At 35.3% G+C, this 18,111-nt stretch overlaps 1 protein-coding gene across 1 annotated transcript in view; it reads right to left on the reverse strand.

Annotated features, from left to right (window-relative positions):
* The window catches only part of LOC26526554 (aminopeptidase N), a 154,004-nt gene that overhangs the window by 28,860 nt on the left and 107,033 nt on the right, over window positions 1–18,111 (reverse strand). The window contains exons 10-11 of the mRNA XM_026976730.1: window positions 277–460; window positions 40–221 (exon numbers count right to left, since the gene is read on the reverse strand). Coding sequence (XP_026832531.1) covers window positions 40–221; window positions 277–460 — 366 coding nt within the window. The remainder of the gene's footprint in view (window positions 1–39; window positions 222–276; window positions 461–18,111) is intronic.

Raw genomic sequence — 18,111 nt, forward strand, 5'->3', positions numbered from 1 at the left:
AAATAAAAATGTATTTGTTTTTATTTCTAAATCACTTACGGATATGAACTGTTGACCCACAGATTAAAAGCCCTTCTTGCTGCCTTAACACACGGAAAATATCCAGCTTTACATAAAAACGCTGTAGTCAATTTTCGGAGTTCAGTTATATTTATGTCTTCGTTAAAATTTGCCGTTTCCAAATAGTCATATAATGGTACTAAAAGTTCTATAATGTAGAGCTGAAAGAAGTGTTTTAAACTTGTTTTTTTTTTATTTATATTATTTTATTCTTACCTCAAACTTTCTGCTAATTGACGATTTTTCGAGACGTTTGCCAACTTGGTCAAGAAATGTGAATACTGGATTCCAAACAATAGGATTACGTTCATACTTCAAAAATAATGTTACATTAAGAGCAGTGGCAAAATTTAGTTCACCAGCATAAGCTAAGTTCCAGGCATCATGAAGTAGTTTTGCCCTTAAAATATATAGTTAAATGAAGAATGTATTAACACCTGTCGTTATAAAAAATTAAGAAATTTTAATTATCAAGGTAGAAGTGAATAATTGTTATTTTGTTACCACCAAATTAAAATATATCAAATCAAAACACATTTTGAAGCGGTTAAAAACTATTGACAATCGCACATATAAAGTTATAATGAAATATGTTGTAACAAAAACGTTGTTGTAAGCATTTAAGTAAATTTTCTAAGCAAAACATAGTTTGTTGTTTCTAATCATTATGTGTTCTACTTAATTCATTGTACACCAGTTCCTTAGCAATATATTAGTCCGGATTTAATTTGATCAAAATCTGTTCACGACGGCTGGCACAGGAAGTCGGAATTTTTTTTGAAAATATTAGAAAAGAAGCCATCGATTCGTTGTTATTGATCATAAATTGTTCCATTCGATAGTAAGTAAGCTCCTTAACCTCTCGAAAACAGCAAAAACACAAAATGCTAGAGAGAAATATCTAATGTGTTTATGCTAGGCAACCAACAATTTCTATCATGCATTAATGTACTCGTATATTCATAATTTGCAACTTTAGTGCATGTTACCGAAAAAGTCTGGTTAGAAGCAAAATGACATATAATGAAAATATTAAATGAAATGGGAAAACCTCAGGAAATAAATGCAGACAACGATTCAGCAATTACGTATATAGCTTTACACAATTTTCTAAATGCAGAAGGATTAAGAGCAGTAATTCCATATTGAACTTTGAAAGATGTTATAACACAATTAACGAGAATTTCAGAATAATAGGAAACGAAACCGACGAAAATAGGTACACAAAGTTCAACATTTTTCTGTACACTTATAACCCCATAAAACGAAAATGCTACAAAGAGAACACCAGCTGATATATTCATGTATGCCGGATGCCCAGATTATAACACAGAAGAAAAGAAAGTAGATTAAGTAGAATTAAATAGAATAGAATTAAATAGTAGATTAAGAAAACAGCAAATGCCACCTTCCACACTGAGATCTCGAAATGCACTCCTCCTTAAAGGCCTCTCGAAGCATTTGATAAGTTTCCGATGCATTTTTGCCAAGTCGCACACAAAACTTTATGGCGTACCGCTGTTCCAGCGAACGCTCCATCGCACCGTGACACAACAGAAAAAATGACTTCGCTCTACGACACGTCCTACCACTTCTATTGCTCAGAGCGAACTGAGACCGAGCGCGTTGGAAAGGAGAGACTCCGCCCCAAATTTTCAGACAGGTCCGAGCGTGCTACGACAGGTAGTTACGTGACAATGAAACCATGCGCATTACTTTCATAACGCACCCTGTACTATAATAACAGGCAAAGCGAACAAAACGTACATGTTAACTAAAGCAATATCATCACACAACATTGAAATCAAACCCATCAAATCAAAAACGGATACTTCGTGTTCAAAATTAGAACATTATATATACAGTATACCAATTATATATACCATTATTTAAGCATTAATATTACCAAAACCGAGATAGCATTCCAGGAAATTATACAGAGATAATATTTAAAAGAAAGACACAGAAGACAAATTGAGGGAATTAAAATAGCACAGCGAAATAAAAGAGGTATGTTTAATATTACGAAAGCAGCCTATAAATATTTATTCGATACCTTAGACCAAAACGATAAGGACGAGCTAGAACAAAAAATAACGAATTTATCTGAAATAAGCATCAAAAATACCACCTTGATTATTAAAAACTGGGATAGATTTCATAAACGAAATAAGAGAAAATTTAGAACAAGGAAAACAGCAGCTAACTCGACTCCGTATATTCAAAATTACTAAAACATGATTATTTAAAAGAAGTGAACTCTGAAATGAATGAGAACTCTGAAATGAAAGTGCATAACTAAAACACCAATTTTTTAAATCATCCATTATCCAGACAAAATTAATAACATACAAACAAATAATGTAGCCGAAAGATATTACTACACGAAGATACAGAAAAATACTATAGAATACTGTAGTCGAGATCCCCGACTATCAGATACATTCTTATTACTGGGCTAGTGGAAGTGAAAACAAGAAATATCAAATTTTTCTGGAATATCGGTAGAGAATTCTAAAAAAATAAAATAATTAAAATAAATAAAAATATTTTTCAAAAGTGTGGGCGTGACAGTTTTAGGCGGCTTGTGGGCGGGAGTATGTGTGTGACAAAAGTTTTTCGGTAAATCTATAGAAATTTACAATGTAATACAAAAATGAAAAAATATCAAAACATTTTTCAGAAATATGGGCGTGCCAGTTTTGTGGGCAACGTCATTTAACAAACTTGCGCTGCGTCTATGTCTCTGAAATCTGCGCTGCTTAATCTCCCCATTCTAGCTTTTGTAGTTCCTAATATGTCGACGTTCATACGGATGTACAGACGGACATGACCGCTCCCGTTTATTGATCCTGAATGTATATACTTTATATGGTCGGAAACGCTTCCTTCTGCCTGCTACATTGGAAGACTAAGCATGGACATTTAGCAACAGCCGCATTATCAGCACGTTCCCTCTTAATATCTAGATATACCCAGGATCCAAAGCATTGAGATCCAATCACAGGATTATATTGGGCTAAGTTTGACGGACACAGTTCCCTGACTCTCGTATTATCTGTTTCCTCGGAGCAATACTCGTGCTTATACTCGTATAAAGGCGTACCAACTTAATTTTTTCTTACGTACAACATACCATTGTAAGATCATTGTCGAAAGTGTATTAGGTATTAAAAGAATATTAGTTTTACGCCTTTCAGGCAATGAAGTTTCACTGATTTAAATAAAATGTTTAATAATTATTATTTTTATTAATAAAGATTACTTTTAGAGACGAGTGATAACAGCGTTCAGTGCACTCATTTTGAGAAGCTGAACTTTAGACCAGACAAAAGATCAGACCCTGGCGTCGAACAGGAGAGACCGATAACGCTTGAACAGGCAAACCTAATTTCAGCAAGGGCTTATGTGGTTAAGACCTGGTCGACTGTTTCAAGGATGGCGTGGTGTACGCCCGGTAAGATCCCGGGGCATCCGTAGGAAGTGAGCATGATAAAAGTCTGAGCAAAAGTGGGGTTAACGTTTGGTGTTTCGTGTCCATCTGCGACAGCAATTCCTTGTCCAAGTGCCCAGCATCCGGCCATGTATAATATTGGAGTACGGGAGCTACGCAGGACGACAAGAGACGCAGGACAGCGGAATACTCCTTTTTCAGTAAAGTTTACTATAATTTTCTTAGGTACGAACCTAATCAAATGTTATTTGTATTTAGATTCAACTTCAGTTTGCTCAGGATTTTAATTTGAGGAGCTTATATAACGTTTGCAAATTTTTTGTTTGTTTTTTAATTATAAGTTCAGTGAAAGAAAGAAAGTTTTTTCTCCAATTCGCAACAATTTATTAACCGCAATTTATTAACTAAATTCATTTTCGGAACTTGATTAATTGTACCCTTTTCAGTGTCTATCGTAGTTTTTATACCAGATACTCGTGGAGTAAAAGGGTGTACTAGATTCGTTGAAAAGTATGTAACAGTAAGAAGACAGCTTTTTCGACCTTATAACGTACTTAATCAGGATCAATAGCCGAGTCTAACTGGCCACGTCCGTCTGTACGTATGAACCCCACAATCGCAGGAACTTTAAAAGCTAGAATGTTGAGATCAAGCATGTAGCTTCCAAAGTTTCCAAATGTTGCCACGCCTACTCTAACGTCCACAATCCACCCAACACTGCCACACTAACACTTTTAAACAATTGTTGATATTTTTCCTTTTTCTTTTAGTCTTGCTAATTTTCATCGATTTGCACAAAAAAAAATTCCACGCACACTTTAATGACACAAACCGCGAAAAACTGACGCGCCCACACTTTTTAAAACATTTTAAAATTTTTTTCATTTTATTATTTTTTTTTTCGAATTTCTACCGATACCAGAAAATGATAAAATTTCTCGTTCTCGCTTCCACCAGCTGACATTTATCTGATAGTCGACTATACCTTTGTCTCTTTATTTAATTAGTAATGCTGTGGTTCTTCTTCCGAGACTACTGGCTACAAATTTTTGAATATCTTCATTGGCTCGGATTTAAGACTCCTTAAGAAGATTTAACAACCTTGTTTAATTTAACAAAAACGTATTTCTTGTTTGCTAGGCGCCTATATGATGTAAGTGGTGACCGGCGAGGGAAGGCAGCCATCCTAGTGGATCAACAGAATGACATCTGTATGCCAGTGGAGACACTCACCACAGACAATCTTCCTTTGCTCAGCATACTGAGCTCGTAGTGATATCGACGTGACATTCGTCAACGAGGCAGCATCTATGTGGGCCCCATATGAGTGGAGAGTGGACGTGTGGAAATTGAGTGACCAAAACATTAGTACTGTTGTGTCCGAACCACGAGCGCAGCTAAGAGCATAGCTCCTGTGCCGTCCTGGAACTTCTTCAATGCACGTTGGCGATAGTTCCAGCCTTAAAGCGTGGAGGAGAACGACAGGCTCTACGGCGAGGACACGCTGGGAGCAGGGAAATACTAGCTTAGAGTCTGCTGCTGAGTTGGCAGAACAGACGTGATGACGACAGCGAACCAGACCGGGCGACGCACAGGTTTATACCAGATGTCACTTTCGTCTATCGGAATCCAAATTTTTGTTTCATGATGAAGGCGTCTTTCTTCCTCACTCGGCACGATTCGTTAAATGCATTTCTGCACGCGAGAGCCCTCAGCGATACCACTGCTTGCGCATGTGGTGATCCATACCAGGATTGGATGCACGTATTGTGCGCTCCAAAGTACCTTTTACTTTGGAAAGCAATCCTTGCCTTGTCTCCAGACGGTTTTCTCCCGAGTATGACACCTCCCAGAAGAAGAAAGAACTTTTTCTTAGCTACTCTGGTCATCGGTTTGATAGGCCAAGTCTTCCCACCTAGTAGTCATATTTCATACTCCCTACTTTGGGAATCAATACCCAGTTGCTGAACTATGCCCGTTACTGGAGTAGAATCGGATCGATTGCGGCTGTTGGTTATCTGACACCCGTTTAAAGCCGATCTGAAATTTGGCATGGCACTTACAACCTAAGTGCGTGTGCGAAAATTCTATGTAGCGAACGCGATGTGGGAATGTTTGAAAATATTAATGAACTAAATAACTAGCACTGGTCCTGTCACAGTAGCCAGAATCTCTGGTTTTAATTGGTGTGGCGGATGCCATAAATATTTTCAATACTTCAATTAAATCTTTTTTAACTATTTTGCTACGATCTACCATCCGTCTATCTCCAACAAGCCTCCTCCTAAGAGTTGACACACCTAATAGCTGTAAAGTCTAGACTTTTAAAAACATTTTTTTTATATATTTTTAAGCGCTCAGTTAAATTTTACCTTGCTTACCTTACAAGAATTCTTTAGACCGTAGTAGGATTTAGTTTCATTGGATATCACGTAATGAGCGTCAAATTAGATCTTCCATTCCCCTTTTTTTTTAATATGGACGTTAGCAACTAATCGGGAAACAGACGATTTATTTCCTTAGTTTTTCCAACCAACATATTCCACGTGACCTCATTCTGAATGGTCTTATCCTAAGGCAGTATGTAAGTTTATTTTTGTTATCTTGTTCCACTTTAATCGAAAGCTTTTTGCTTTACAATCTTCAGCGTGTTATGCCAGATAGAATTCCTGGCTGTGTGCTTGGATTTTGTGCGGAAGCCTTGTACAAGCCCCTTCTAGCAAATATAACAAACAGTCACACTACCTTATTTATGGTACATACATTGCTAGATACACACTTAGTTTTAAGCATCCTGAATACTCTCGTTTTTACAGACACTTCTTTGCGTGTCCTGTTCGCACGATCAGCAACCGACACAGCAATACACATACATAAGTAATAGGCTAAAAATAGAGCGTATTGAGAAAATAAAGAACACTTAGTTTGTGAAAAGAGAGCTGACGCTTTTATTGCCTCCTACAATTTCAGAAGTGGGATTACCGGGAAATGTTTTTTCCAAGAACTTAACCTACAAAGCAATTCAGCAAAGTACAAAAAAAAAAAAAAGTGAATAAATATTAAAATAGTAAATATAGTAAAATAGTAAATAATATCAAATGGAAACGATCGCTGCAGACGATTATACTGACTGCGAAATTGGTTAGAAAAACTCATAATGAATGCTCATGACATTGCCAAGCCTTCAACATTCAACCAACCACCGCGATTGGCAAGCCAGGAAATTTTTCCGAAATTTCTAGCAGTTAGACGCCACGCAGCGTCAATTAAAGTTGCTCCAATTGGAAAACGACATGTTGAAATTTAAATGTGCTCAAAGTCGAAACAATGCTGCCACATCGGATCGAGACAATGCTGCCCCATTAGATCGAAACAGTGCTGCTAAACAAAATGAATACAATGGTGCCACACAAGATCGAGATATCGGTGGCAGAGATGCCAGATCGGGGGATGCAGCTGCAAATAAGCAAATGTTTGCAATGGCCAAGGAAATGCTTTCGACATTCGACAGTGCTTCTATCAACAAACTTAATGTCAGCACATAGAACGCACAGCTTAACGCGGTCACAAAGATGTTTACGCTAAGTCACGATGTAATTCGCATGCTGGTGATGTCAAAGTTAAAGGACCATGCTGATTTTGCCGGTTCATGAACTTCTATTTCAACTTTAAGAAGGTTTCCACAGTAAGGAGAGCAAAATAATATCTCGACGCAAGTTTTTAGAGCGCAAATGGAAACAGTCAGAAGTTTTTTCGTCATATTTCAAAGAAAAAACGGTGCTGGCTACACAGCTTCGGATGGACGATGAGGGGCTAATCGACAACATCATTGATTCCCGACTCGCTTCTGCGACAACAGGCACAAATGCAAAGTTTTAATTCATCTGCGCAGCTGTTCCAGACATTTGCCAAGTTCTCGCTGCGTAAACCACTATATCCTTCGTCTGGACGTGCCAAAATTTTCGATCGAGAATATAATCGGTGCCTACAAAAAGGTGCTGTAATTGCAACGCTGTTGTGCATTTCGCCGCTAACTGCCGCAAGCCCAAGCGGAAGTACGGAGCATGCTACGCCGCATGTGGCAGAAGGGATCATTTGGTGTACAACTGCACTGAAAGAAAGTTCGTATCCAACAATGAATATGTAAGACCACTTAAAATTTATTTCGGTTCAGAACCTAATCAATACTTATTTTTAGAATGCCAAATCGCTTCTGGGAGTCCAATTTTTATAAAGTCATACGTTGAAAGCATATTGAAAAACAACAAATAATGTTAAATGAAAAGATTGACTTAAACGGTAGCCCTTTAGATATAAATGGAAAAATATCATGATTTGTCATTATCAATAAAGAAATACCATATTTTTAGTTATTAATTGTGACAAACATATCGATGGCAAATAGGACAGTTTTGGGACAAAATTTTATGAACATTTGCAAATTTCAAATCTGAAAATTAAGTTGCAAATGATAGAAATTGTGAAAAAGATTATGCAAATAATAGATACTCAAAATAATTGTTCAAATAGATATTAAGAAAAAGATTGTTTAATTTATAGATATTCGGAAAATTATTGCTCAAATGATATGAGATCGGAAAATGATTGTTCATTTGATAGGAAAGCGGGTTCAAATAAAGGAAATTTTTTGCGACATTGCTCAAAGGATCTAGTTAGCATATTTGAAGATGACAGAGTAATGAATAATAATTACAAATTTAATGACACTGAATATGTCAAACTGGAACAAATTCCTAACCTAGTTAACTTAAAGTCAAAACATAACGAACGAAATTGTGGAAATGAGGGCAAGGCAGATAGTCCTTATGATGGCAACTTTGAGCTAGAAATACTATCAATTGAATACCCCGATCCAATAGAATGCAGACAGTTAAACATTAACGAGAAGTGTGAATTGAGTTTAAGAAAGAGATTAATAGACATTTTTGAAAAATTTTATGTAAAAGTGAAACGTCCAAAAGATCCATCAGTAAAATGGGAAATGAAAATCAATTTTGACAAAACGAAGCTGTTTAATTACCCTCCAAGACGATTATCACGTGCAAGCGTGTCAGAATATGCATCACCAATTGTTCTAGTTAAAAAAAGCGAGGAAAATTAATAATGTACGTTGATTATCGAACTCTTAACGTAAACATGCTAAAAGACAATCACCCTACCCCCCTAATAGACGACCTTATTGACTTTCTGAAATAGACCTTTTTACCAAACTAGATCTCAGAAACGGGTTCTTTCACGTGGATATGCACGAGGACTAAATCAAATACACCGCGTTCACTACACTAATGGCTCAAAATGCCGTTCGGCAGATTTTCGCAGATTTGGTAAAAGAGGACAAGGTTCTCATAACACATAAGTCAGATCCCAAGCTCTTGGCGACAATAACAATTTCGGCCGCGTTAACATAAACAATTGATTCATAGACATAAACATCCGCCGATGCCGAAATTCGTTATTCCCACTAAGCAACCAAATAGCTTACGCAGCACAAATCCTGGTAATTTTCCATGCGCAACTCTCTTAAAGAGCGCAACCCATTTGAATAAAGAGGAGAGCCTTCAAGCTCATGTAAACAAAGTCGACCAAGGGTTTGCTAAGCGTTCAACTCACACTCCAGAGTTAGTTCTAATTCATCCACTATACCATTAGGACGTGAATTGATTCCGATTCAAAGTTGTATTATTATCTTGAAATAAAAACTTATATTTTTTTCAAAACTTGCAACCGCGAACTCGTTATTGGCGCAGTCGGTGGTCCTAAACTTATAGTGACCAACAAAGAACTTCGTGTGTGATTTAACTTCAACTTTGTGGCTAATCAGTGCTACAAGAAGTAACTATCTGCCAGTCATACAGTGCTTAATAATTAAAACCGCTTCAACTTGGTAGCCCACTATAATAGTGTGACCGCTACTAGAAGAAAAAAAAAAAATTATTACATAAGTGCTGCAAAGACAAGACCACTAAAGGGTAACTGAAGCCCCAGGTTTTGCATATCAACCAAAGGCAGTGTGTAGCCCGCAAAACAAAAAGCGTGACCGCTACGAGGAGTAAAGAATAAAATAAAATCAACAACAACAAAAACAAGTGAAACAACAATGGCACTACCACAACAACAAGTGCAACTACTCTCCGAGAATCATCTGAACCAGGCTCTTCGTCAGATTCGACAGGTACCAACATTTACCGGTACGACACTGGAACTGAGCTCGTTCATAAGAAGAATACAGTTCATACTTCAACTATATCCATCAACTGACGTCCGCCAGTTACACGTCCTCTTCAGTGCAATCGAAATGCAAATTGGAGGCGACGCCCAACGAGTATCCCAGCTCAGTGCAGCTAATACATGGCCGGAATTGAAGGAAGCCCTAATCGCCGAGTTCAAGACCCAGACACCATTTGAAGAGCTTTTGAGACGACTATATAACACCCAATTCAATGGATCAGTTCGTAAGTTCATAGAAGAGCTTGAAGCAAAATGCTTTGTAATAATAAATAAGCTAGCTTTAGAAAATAATGAACTACATAATCACATTTATACAAACGCAATGAACAATACAGTAAAAAGTGTAATTATTAAAAAACTCCCAGATAGACTCTACATGCAATTAGCCAGATTTGATATAACAACAGTCAGTAAATTAAAGCAAATTGTACAGCAGGAGGGTTTTTATGACAGTACATGGTCCGATCACCCAAAATCCCAAAATACTCAAAATACCCAAAATAAAAATCAGTACAGCCCAAACTATAACAACACTTCAAATAATCAAAATAGAAATCAAACATCAATTAGCCAAAATAAAAATCAATATATGAACAAAAACAATAACAGCCATGACCAGCCTTTTGAACAACTATTCCAAGAATTTAAGCAAAAACTCAACCAAGCACAGACACAAAATCCTTTAAATTATTCCAACAACTATCAACAAAATCCAGTTTCTTTATCCGCTCCGAATCCGGCAACAAAAAGGCAAAGACCTAGTACCAGCGGCCATTCAAAAATGGATACGTCCGAAAATTTTCATCTACATGCCTCGGACGAAGAAGAAGACACAATTCCTTCATAAACATTGTTTTAAACAATATACCGCTCCGATGTGTTATAGACACTTGGTCTACAATAAACATCATAAGAGCAAACATTTTTAATTTCCCATTTAAAACTACTAATTTACAAACACACACCATTAACGGTACAATAACCCTAAAGAAAATCATAATTCTAAAACCAAGTAAGCTTTGCCCTACTAAACAAGTTTTTTATATTCATAATTTTTCCGAAAATTACGATATGATATTAGGTACAGGGTTCCTAGAAGACGCCAACGCCCAAATAAACTTTGGCAAAAGAAGTGTAGATTTAAACAACAACAGTTTCTTAATGGAGTACCTACCAGAACGAGAAGGTAGCCTAGAAGACAACCCCGACTATTTGAATGTTTTACAGCCATCATTATCCACTGATGATGAAGCCACAAATTATGCAATAGGAAACGAGATAAGGGAATCAAATGAATTCAGGCTTGACCATCTAAATAAAGAAGAGTCAAATGCCCTTACTAAAATTCTTCAAGAATTTAGGGACATACAATACAGAGAAGGTGAAAATTTGACATTCACAAGTACTGTAAAGTACGTCATCAAAACTAAACATGAAGACCCAATCTATAGGAAACCTTACAAATACCCCCAGGCCTACGACAAAGAAGTCGAGGTACAAATCAAAGAAATAATTCAACAAGGCATTGTTCGAAAATCGAACTCGCCCTACTGTTCTCCTATCTGGATAATACCGAAAAAAAGCGATGCTTCTGGTAAAACAAAGTTCAGGATAGTAATCGACTATCGCAAACTAAACGAAATTACTATTGATGATAAATACCCAATTCCTGTCATGGATGAAATACTAGATAAGCTAGGTAGGTCTCAATATTTCACTACCATAGATTTAGCAAAAGGTTTTCATCAGATCCAAATGGATGAAAGCTCGATTCAAAAAACAGATTTTTCCACAAAAAATGGACATTACGAGTACACTCGAATGCCGTTTGGACTGAAGAACGCACCTGCAACATTTCAACGTTCTATTAACAATCTATTAGAAGACCTAATTTACAAAGATTGTTTAGTTTACATGGACGATATAATAGTTTTTTCCACTTCATTGGAAGAACACTTGTTATCTCTACGTAAAGTATTTGCTAAATTACAAGAAGCTAATATAAAGTTACAACTGCACAAATGTGAATTTATGAAAAGAGAAACAGAGTTCTTAGGAGACATTGTAACTACTGAAGGCATAAAGCCCAACCCAAATAAAATAGAAGCCATACAGAAATTCCCATTACCTAAAACTAATAAAGAAATAAAATCATTTTTAGGACTTTGCGGTTTCTACCGTAAATTTATCCCTAACTTTGCAAAAATTGCTAAACCCATAACACAAAAACTAAAAAAAGGTTCTGTTATAAATTCTAAAGATACCGAGTATATATCAGCCTTCGAAAAATTAAAATTTTTAATTATGTCCGAACCAATATTAATTTACCCAAATTTCGAAAAAACATTCTCATTAACCACAGATGCAAGCAATGCCGCTCTAGGTGCTGTATTATCACAGGATCGTAAACCCGTTTGTTACGCTAGCCGCACTCTCAATGAACATGAACTTAATTATTCAGCAATAGAAAAAGAACTTTTAGCTATTGTCTGGGCCACTAAATACTTCAGGTCCTATCTTTTTGGTCGTAAATTTCAGATCCTTAGTGATCATCAACCTTTAGTTTGGCTCGATAATATCAAGGAACCAAACATGAAACTCCAAAGATGGAAAATCAAACTAATTGAGTTTGATTACCATATAAAATATGTACCAGGAAAAGAAAACCATGTCGCCGACGCACTTTCACGTGTAAAAATAGAAAACTTCTACGGCGAATCTCCTACTTCAGCTGCTACCATACATAGTAGCCATGAAGATAACCAAAATTACATTTCCTTTACGGAAAGACCAATTAACTACTATAATAGACAAATAGAATTTGTCAAAGACGACAATAACAATACAGAAATAAGAAAATATTTTCATAAAACAAAACTAAAAATCCATTATAAAGAAATGACAAGCGCATATGCAAAAGAATTAATAAAAGAATATTTGTGTACAAATAATAGCGTAATTTATTTTCATAATGAAATAGATTTCCTTACATTTCAAAACGCCTTCTTAGAAATTGTCAGTCCGAACAACATAACTAAAGTTATGAGAGAAATCAGTAAATTAATAGATATTGAAACATATTCAGAATTTAAAGAAGTAATAATAAAACCCCACAGAGAACTCTTACATCCAGGTATAGAAAAACAAACCAAAATTTTTAAAGAAAAATATTACTACCCAGACTATCAAAAGTTAATACAGATCATTATCAACGAATGTGAAGTATGTAACATGTGCAAAACAGAACATAGAGACACTAAATTAAATTACGAGTTAACGCCAGAAATTTTTAATCCTAGAGAAAAATATGTTATCGATTTTTATTTAATCGATAATAAAACATTCCTGTCATGTATTGACGTTTATTCCAAATATGCCGCCTTAATTGAAGTCAGCTCTAGCGATTGGCTCGAAGCAAAAAGAGCTCTACTTAAAATTTTTAATGAAATGGGAAAACCGTCCGAAATAAAAGCCGATAAAGACTCAGCATTTATGTGTGCTGCATTACATTTATGGCTAAAGTCCGAAAATGTTCACATTAACGTCACAACAAGTAAAAATGGAATTTCTGACATTGAGAGATTTCATAAAACTGTCAACGAAAAGTTAAGAATTATAAGCACTGAGTCCGACCCAGAGAATAAAATAACAAAATTTGAAACCCTTCTCTATGTTTATAACCATAAAATTAAACATAATACAACAGGTAAAACACCAGCAGATATTTTTATATATGCAGGAACACCTACACATGACACCCAGCAAGAGAAAATTAATAAAATTAATAAAATAAATGAAAATAGACATAGTTATGAAGTAGACACCAGATATAGACAAGCACCGTTAGTAAAATCTAAGACAACAACCCATATAAAAAGACAGGAGAAATTACCCAGATTGACGAAAAACATTACGAAGAGAAAAACAGAGTCAGGAATAACCCATTATAAATTAAAATATAAAAAGAAAATGAAAATTAATGAAACTAAATATAACGATAATTCCAGCACAACGCAAAACGACCAAGGCAATCCAACATAATTACACATTTTTGATGATCCTTTACTATTTTCTATTATGTTTTATCCAACATGTCCAAGGACAAAATCTTGAAGTTAACTTAATTCAAGCCAAAAAGGGCAACCTTATATTTAATACTGGATCAATAAGTTTACCAATCAATTACGAGTATCACTACTACTACTATCTGTAAATATTACAAAAATAGAACAAACATATGATAACTTAGTAAAACAATCAGAAGAATATGAAACTTTATCCCAAGTTCAATATTTAGCAGAGAAATTAAAAAGAGAAATGAATGGCATTAGAATAGCAAAGAGCAGCAAACGCGGCTTAGCTAATTTTATGGGCACAATTTATAAATACCTTTTTGGAACCTTAGATGAAGCAGATAAAGAAGAGCTAGAATATAAAATTCAAAATTTGTCCGAAAACAGCGTCCAAGCTAATGAACTCAACGAAGTCATAAAAACAGTAAATGAAGGCATAACATTAATAAATTTATTAAGTGCATTACATGAAAGCGATCAAAGATTAAACATTTTATTATTTAATTTACAACAGTTTACTGAGTATGTAAAAGATATTGAACTTGGAATGCAGTTAACAAGACTTGGCATTTTTAATCCTAAATTACTAAAAAATGATTATCTAACAAATATAAACTCAGAAAAACTTCTACATATTAAAACTTCCACTTGGCTGAAAACGGATACAAATGAAATTCTAATATTTTCCCATATTCCAAAAGAAATAATTAAAACCCCAATCTTTACAATAATTCCATATCCAGATAGTAATTAAAACATTTTAATAGAAAATGTACAAAATAAATTTTATGTTCAAAATAATCAAACTTATTTGGCATCTTCAAAAACTTTAATAATAAACAAATGCTTAACGGGTATACTTAACCAATTTAATACAGAATGCAGATATGTAAAAACTCATAAAGAATTTGAAATCAATTATGTCGAACCTAATATAATATTAACTTGGAACTTACCAAAAACCATACTTAACCAAAATTGCATAAATAGAGATATAATAATAGAGGGAGACAACATAATAAAAGCTTTTAACTGTTCCATACAAATCGAAGACATCTCAATATCAAACACTATGTTAGATTACACACAAACGATTTATGTTAACAACAATATCACTAAATTAAAAGCCCTTTGTTATATACAAGCTAAAGATATTTTTGAAATCCATAATAAAGCAAATAATAAATTTCAAATAATTACATTTACCATTTTAATAGTTTTAGTTGTCATAATAATATTCTATTATATCTACAAATATAAGAATATACCTAAGAAAATTATAATCAAATTCAAAAGACAAGTACCCACTCCTATTGAATCAAATATTATAAACAATGATGTAACAGAAATAGAAAATAATGTAAATCCTGTCTTGTATCTTAAATTATCCGCCTGAGGACAGGCTAATTTCTTAAGGATGGGGAAGTAGCATATGTACCATAGTATAACACTTTGTCACACACACACACACCACACACACACAGTACATATGTACCACTTGATCACACCCACCCAATCCATTTACCACAACACATAAGTCAGATCCCAAGCTCTTGGCGACAATAACAATTTCGGCCGCGTTAACATAAACAATTGATTCATAGACATAAACATCCGCCGATGCCGAAATTCGTTATTCCCACTAAGCAACCAAATAGCTTACGCAGCACAAATCCTGGTAATTTTCCATGCGCAACTCTTTTAAAGAGCGCAACCCATTTGAATAAAGAGGAGAGCGAGCCTTCAAGCTCATATAAACAAAGTCGACCAAGGGCTTGCTAAGCGTTCAACTCACACTCCAGAGTTAGTTCTAATTCATCCACTATACCATTAAGACGTGAATTGACTCCGATTCAAAGATGTATTATTATCTTGAAATAAAAACTTATATTTTTTTCAAAACTTGCAACCGCGAACTCGTTATTATATATATGTACATATATATTAAGATTAGTAGATTAGTAGATAACAAACTGGAATTAAGAATAGACAAATGCGAATTCCTTCAAAGCGAAATAAAGTTTTTAGGATACGTAATATCAGGAGCTGGCATTAAACCAGACTTAAAAGGCATGCAAGCAGTAAGAGATTTTCCGGTACCGACAAAAACGCATGAAGTTCAGAGCTTTCTTGGATTATGCTCATATTTTAGACGATTTGTAAAAGCAAAGCCCCTATACCATCTGGTACGAAAAGATAGAAAATTTGATTTCGGTGCAACAGAAATGTTTTGAAGCATTAAAAGGGAATCTTCTAAAAGCCCATATTTTAGCACAGTACAGTCCAACAGATCCAAAGGAATTACATTGTGACGCTAGCGCTTTAGGATTTGGTTCTATTCTTATGCAGTAAAAGAAGGACAATAAGTTTCATCCGGTATTTTACTTTTCAAAACGAACGACTGATCTTGAAGCAGAATACCACAGTTTCGAATCACCCTCGCTGTGATTTGCTCTTTACAACGTTTTAGAATTTATCTTCAAGGAGTAGAGTTCAAAATAGTCACAGATTGCAATGCTTTTACCCTAGAATTAAATAAAAAAGAATTAGGTCGAAGAATAGGCAGGTGGGCGCTGTTTCACCAAGATTATGATTACATCCTTAAACATAGGGCCGGTAAGCGCATGCAGCACTTAATAGAAACGATCGATTGTAACTCATTTACGGAAAATTTAATTATTTGTCAAAGCAGAGATGAGACTGGTTTTCCAAAGTTAGAGAAAAATACAAGTTACATAATTATTAGCAATTGTCGTAAATGTATAGCTTGTTCTGAGAAGTCTGGAAAACAAGAGGGATGTCTTCACAACATTCTCAAATAATATATTCCATTTGATGAAGTACACATGGACCATTATAGTCCTGTTGATAAAAGCAAGTCAAACAAACACAAAGTAGTGATTATCGACACGTTCACAAAGTTCATACTACTGTATCCTGCAAAAACGACATGTTTTATCTCTGGGGAATTTCAAGATTTCTTAGAGAAAAATGAAATTAAGCACATAAGCACATAGCTACCGGATCCTCACAGGCTAATGGCCAGGTTGAAAGGGTGAATAGAAGCATGGGTCCTATTATAGCTAAGTTGACAGCTAAGGACAGCATTGGGACACTGTTTTAGAAACGGTCGAATACGAGCTTTATAATAAAATGCAAAGGTCAATTAACCAACATCCAAGTCAAGTTCTGTTTGAAGTATCTTAAAAGGGCAGAGTTATAGATAGATTAAAAGAAAGGTTAAAAGAGATAAATAAAAAAAGTGAAGACATAAATTAAGAGAAAATTAGAGAAAAAGCTCGTAAAAACATCAATAAATTGCAAGAATACAAAAAGTTTCGAACAGACTCTAAATGAAAAGATCCGAATAAATACGAAAAAGAAAATACCATGGGCGAAACATAGGTGTCTAAACATGTGTTTAGACATTATAAGTAGACAAACTATAAATATGTTCTATTTAAGGGCTGCAATAAACATGTCACGGGACAGCATAAGTGGCAACTACAGAAAAGTACGATTGCAGTGGTCTATTGCCGAAGTGTCAAGAGATATGATCACGCGGGAGGTGACTAGCGCGGTCATAGGCCACAAACATAGATTTAAGATAAATCTCAGCTGCATTGACCAACGCAGACTGCAGCGTCTTACAAGCGCTGCATTATATAATTAGATGATAAGAACCTATGTAAGAATGAATAAAAGGCGATGCCCTCGCAGTAGCGAGTCAGTTAGATTCAAACACCCGAATTGAACTCATTAAACGTACGCATTAGTTTATAGTGTGAACATTTTGGTCCTTCGAGAAATTCTGTTATTTTCCCCCACCAGTGGTAAGAAACACAGAAGAAAAACCAGCGCTTCAAAGTAAAAAGAGCAAGGTTATTCGAGTGATTCTGTTGTTTCCCCCACCAGTGGTAAGAAACACAGAATAAAAGACCAAGCCTTAAAGTACTAGGACTATAAGGTGAAACATTGTGTTCTTGCTTTTCCTTGGCTGATCAATCAGCTGTGAGTCGAGGCACAGCTAGGTCAACTGGGCGACCAATCAAAAAATCCTCCAACGGATCACGCCAAAGAATACAAGCAGAAAGCACAAAAAAGTCACAGTGATTGTTTTCCCAAGATGTTGTTGGAAAGATCTGTGAAATTGATGCAAGACCAAGGAGAGCTGCAGAACAAAATACTGCAAGCAATCAAGGAAAAGGCATCTATACCAGCAATAGAAGCATTGGTAGTTCGATTTACTACTAACAACAATGCGCTGGTAAAATT

Source organism: Drosophila erecta, unplaced genomic scaffold (assembly GCF_003286155.1).
Source record: "Drosophila erecta strain 14021-0224.00,06,07 unplaced genomic scaffold, DereRS2 tig00000021-arrow-pilon, whole genome shotgun sequence".
Taxonomy (NCBI): Eukaryota; Metazoa; Arthropoda; class Insecta; order Diptera; family Drosophilidae; genus Drosophila; species Drosophila erecta.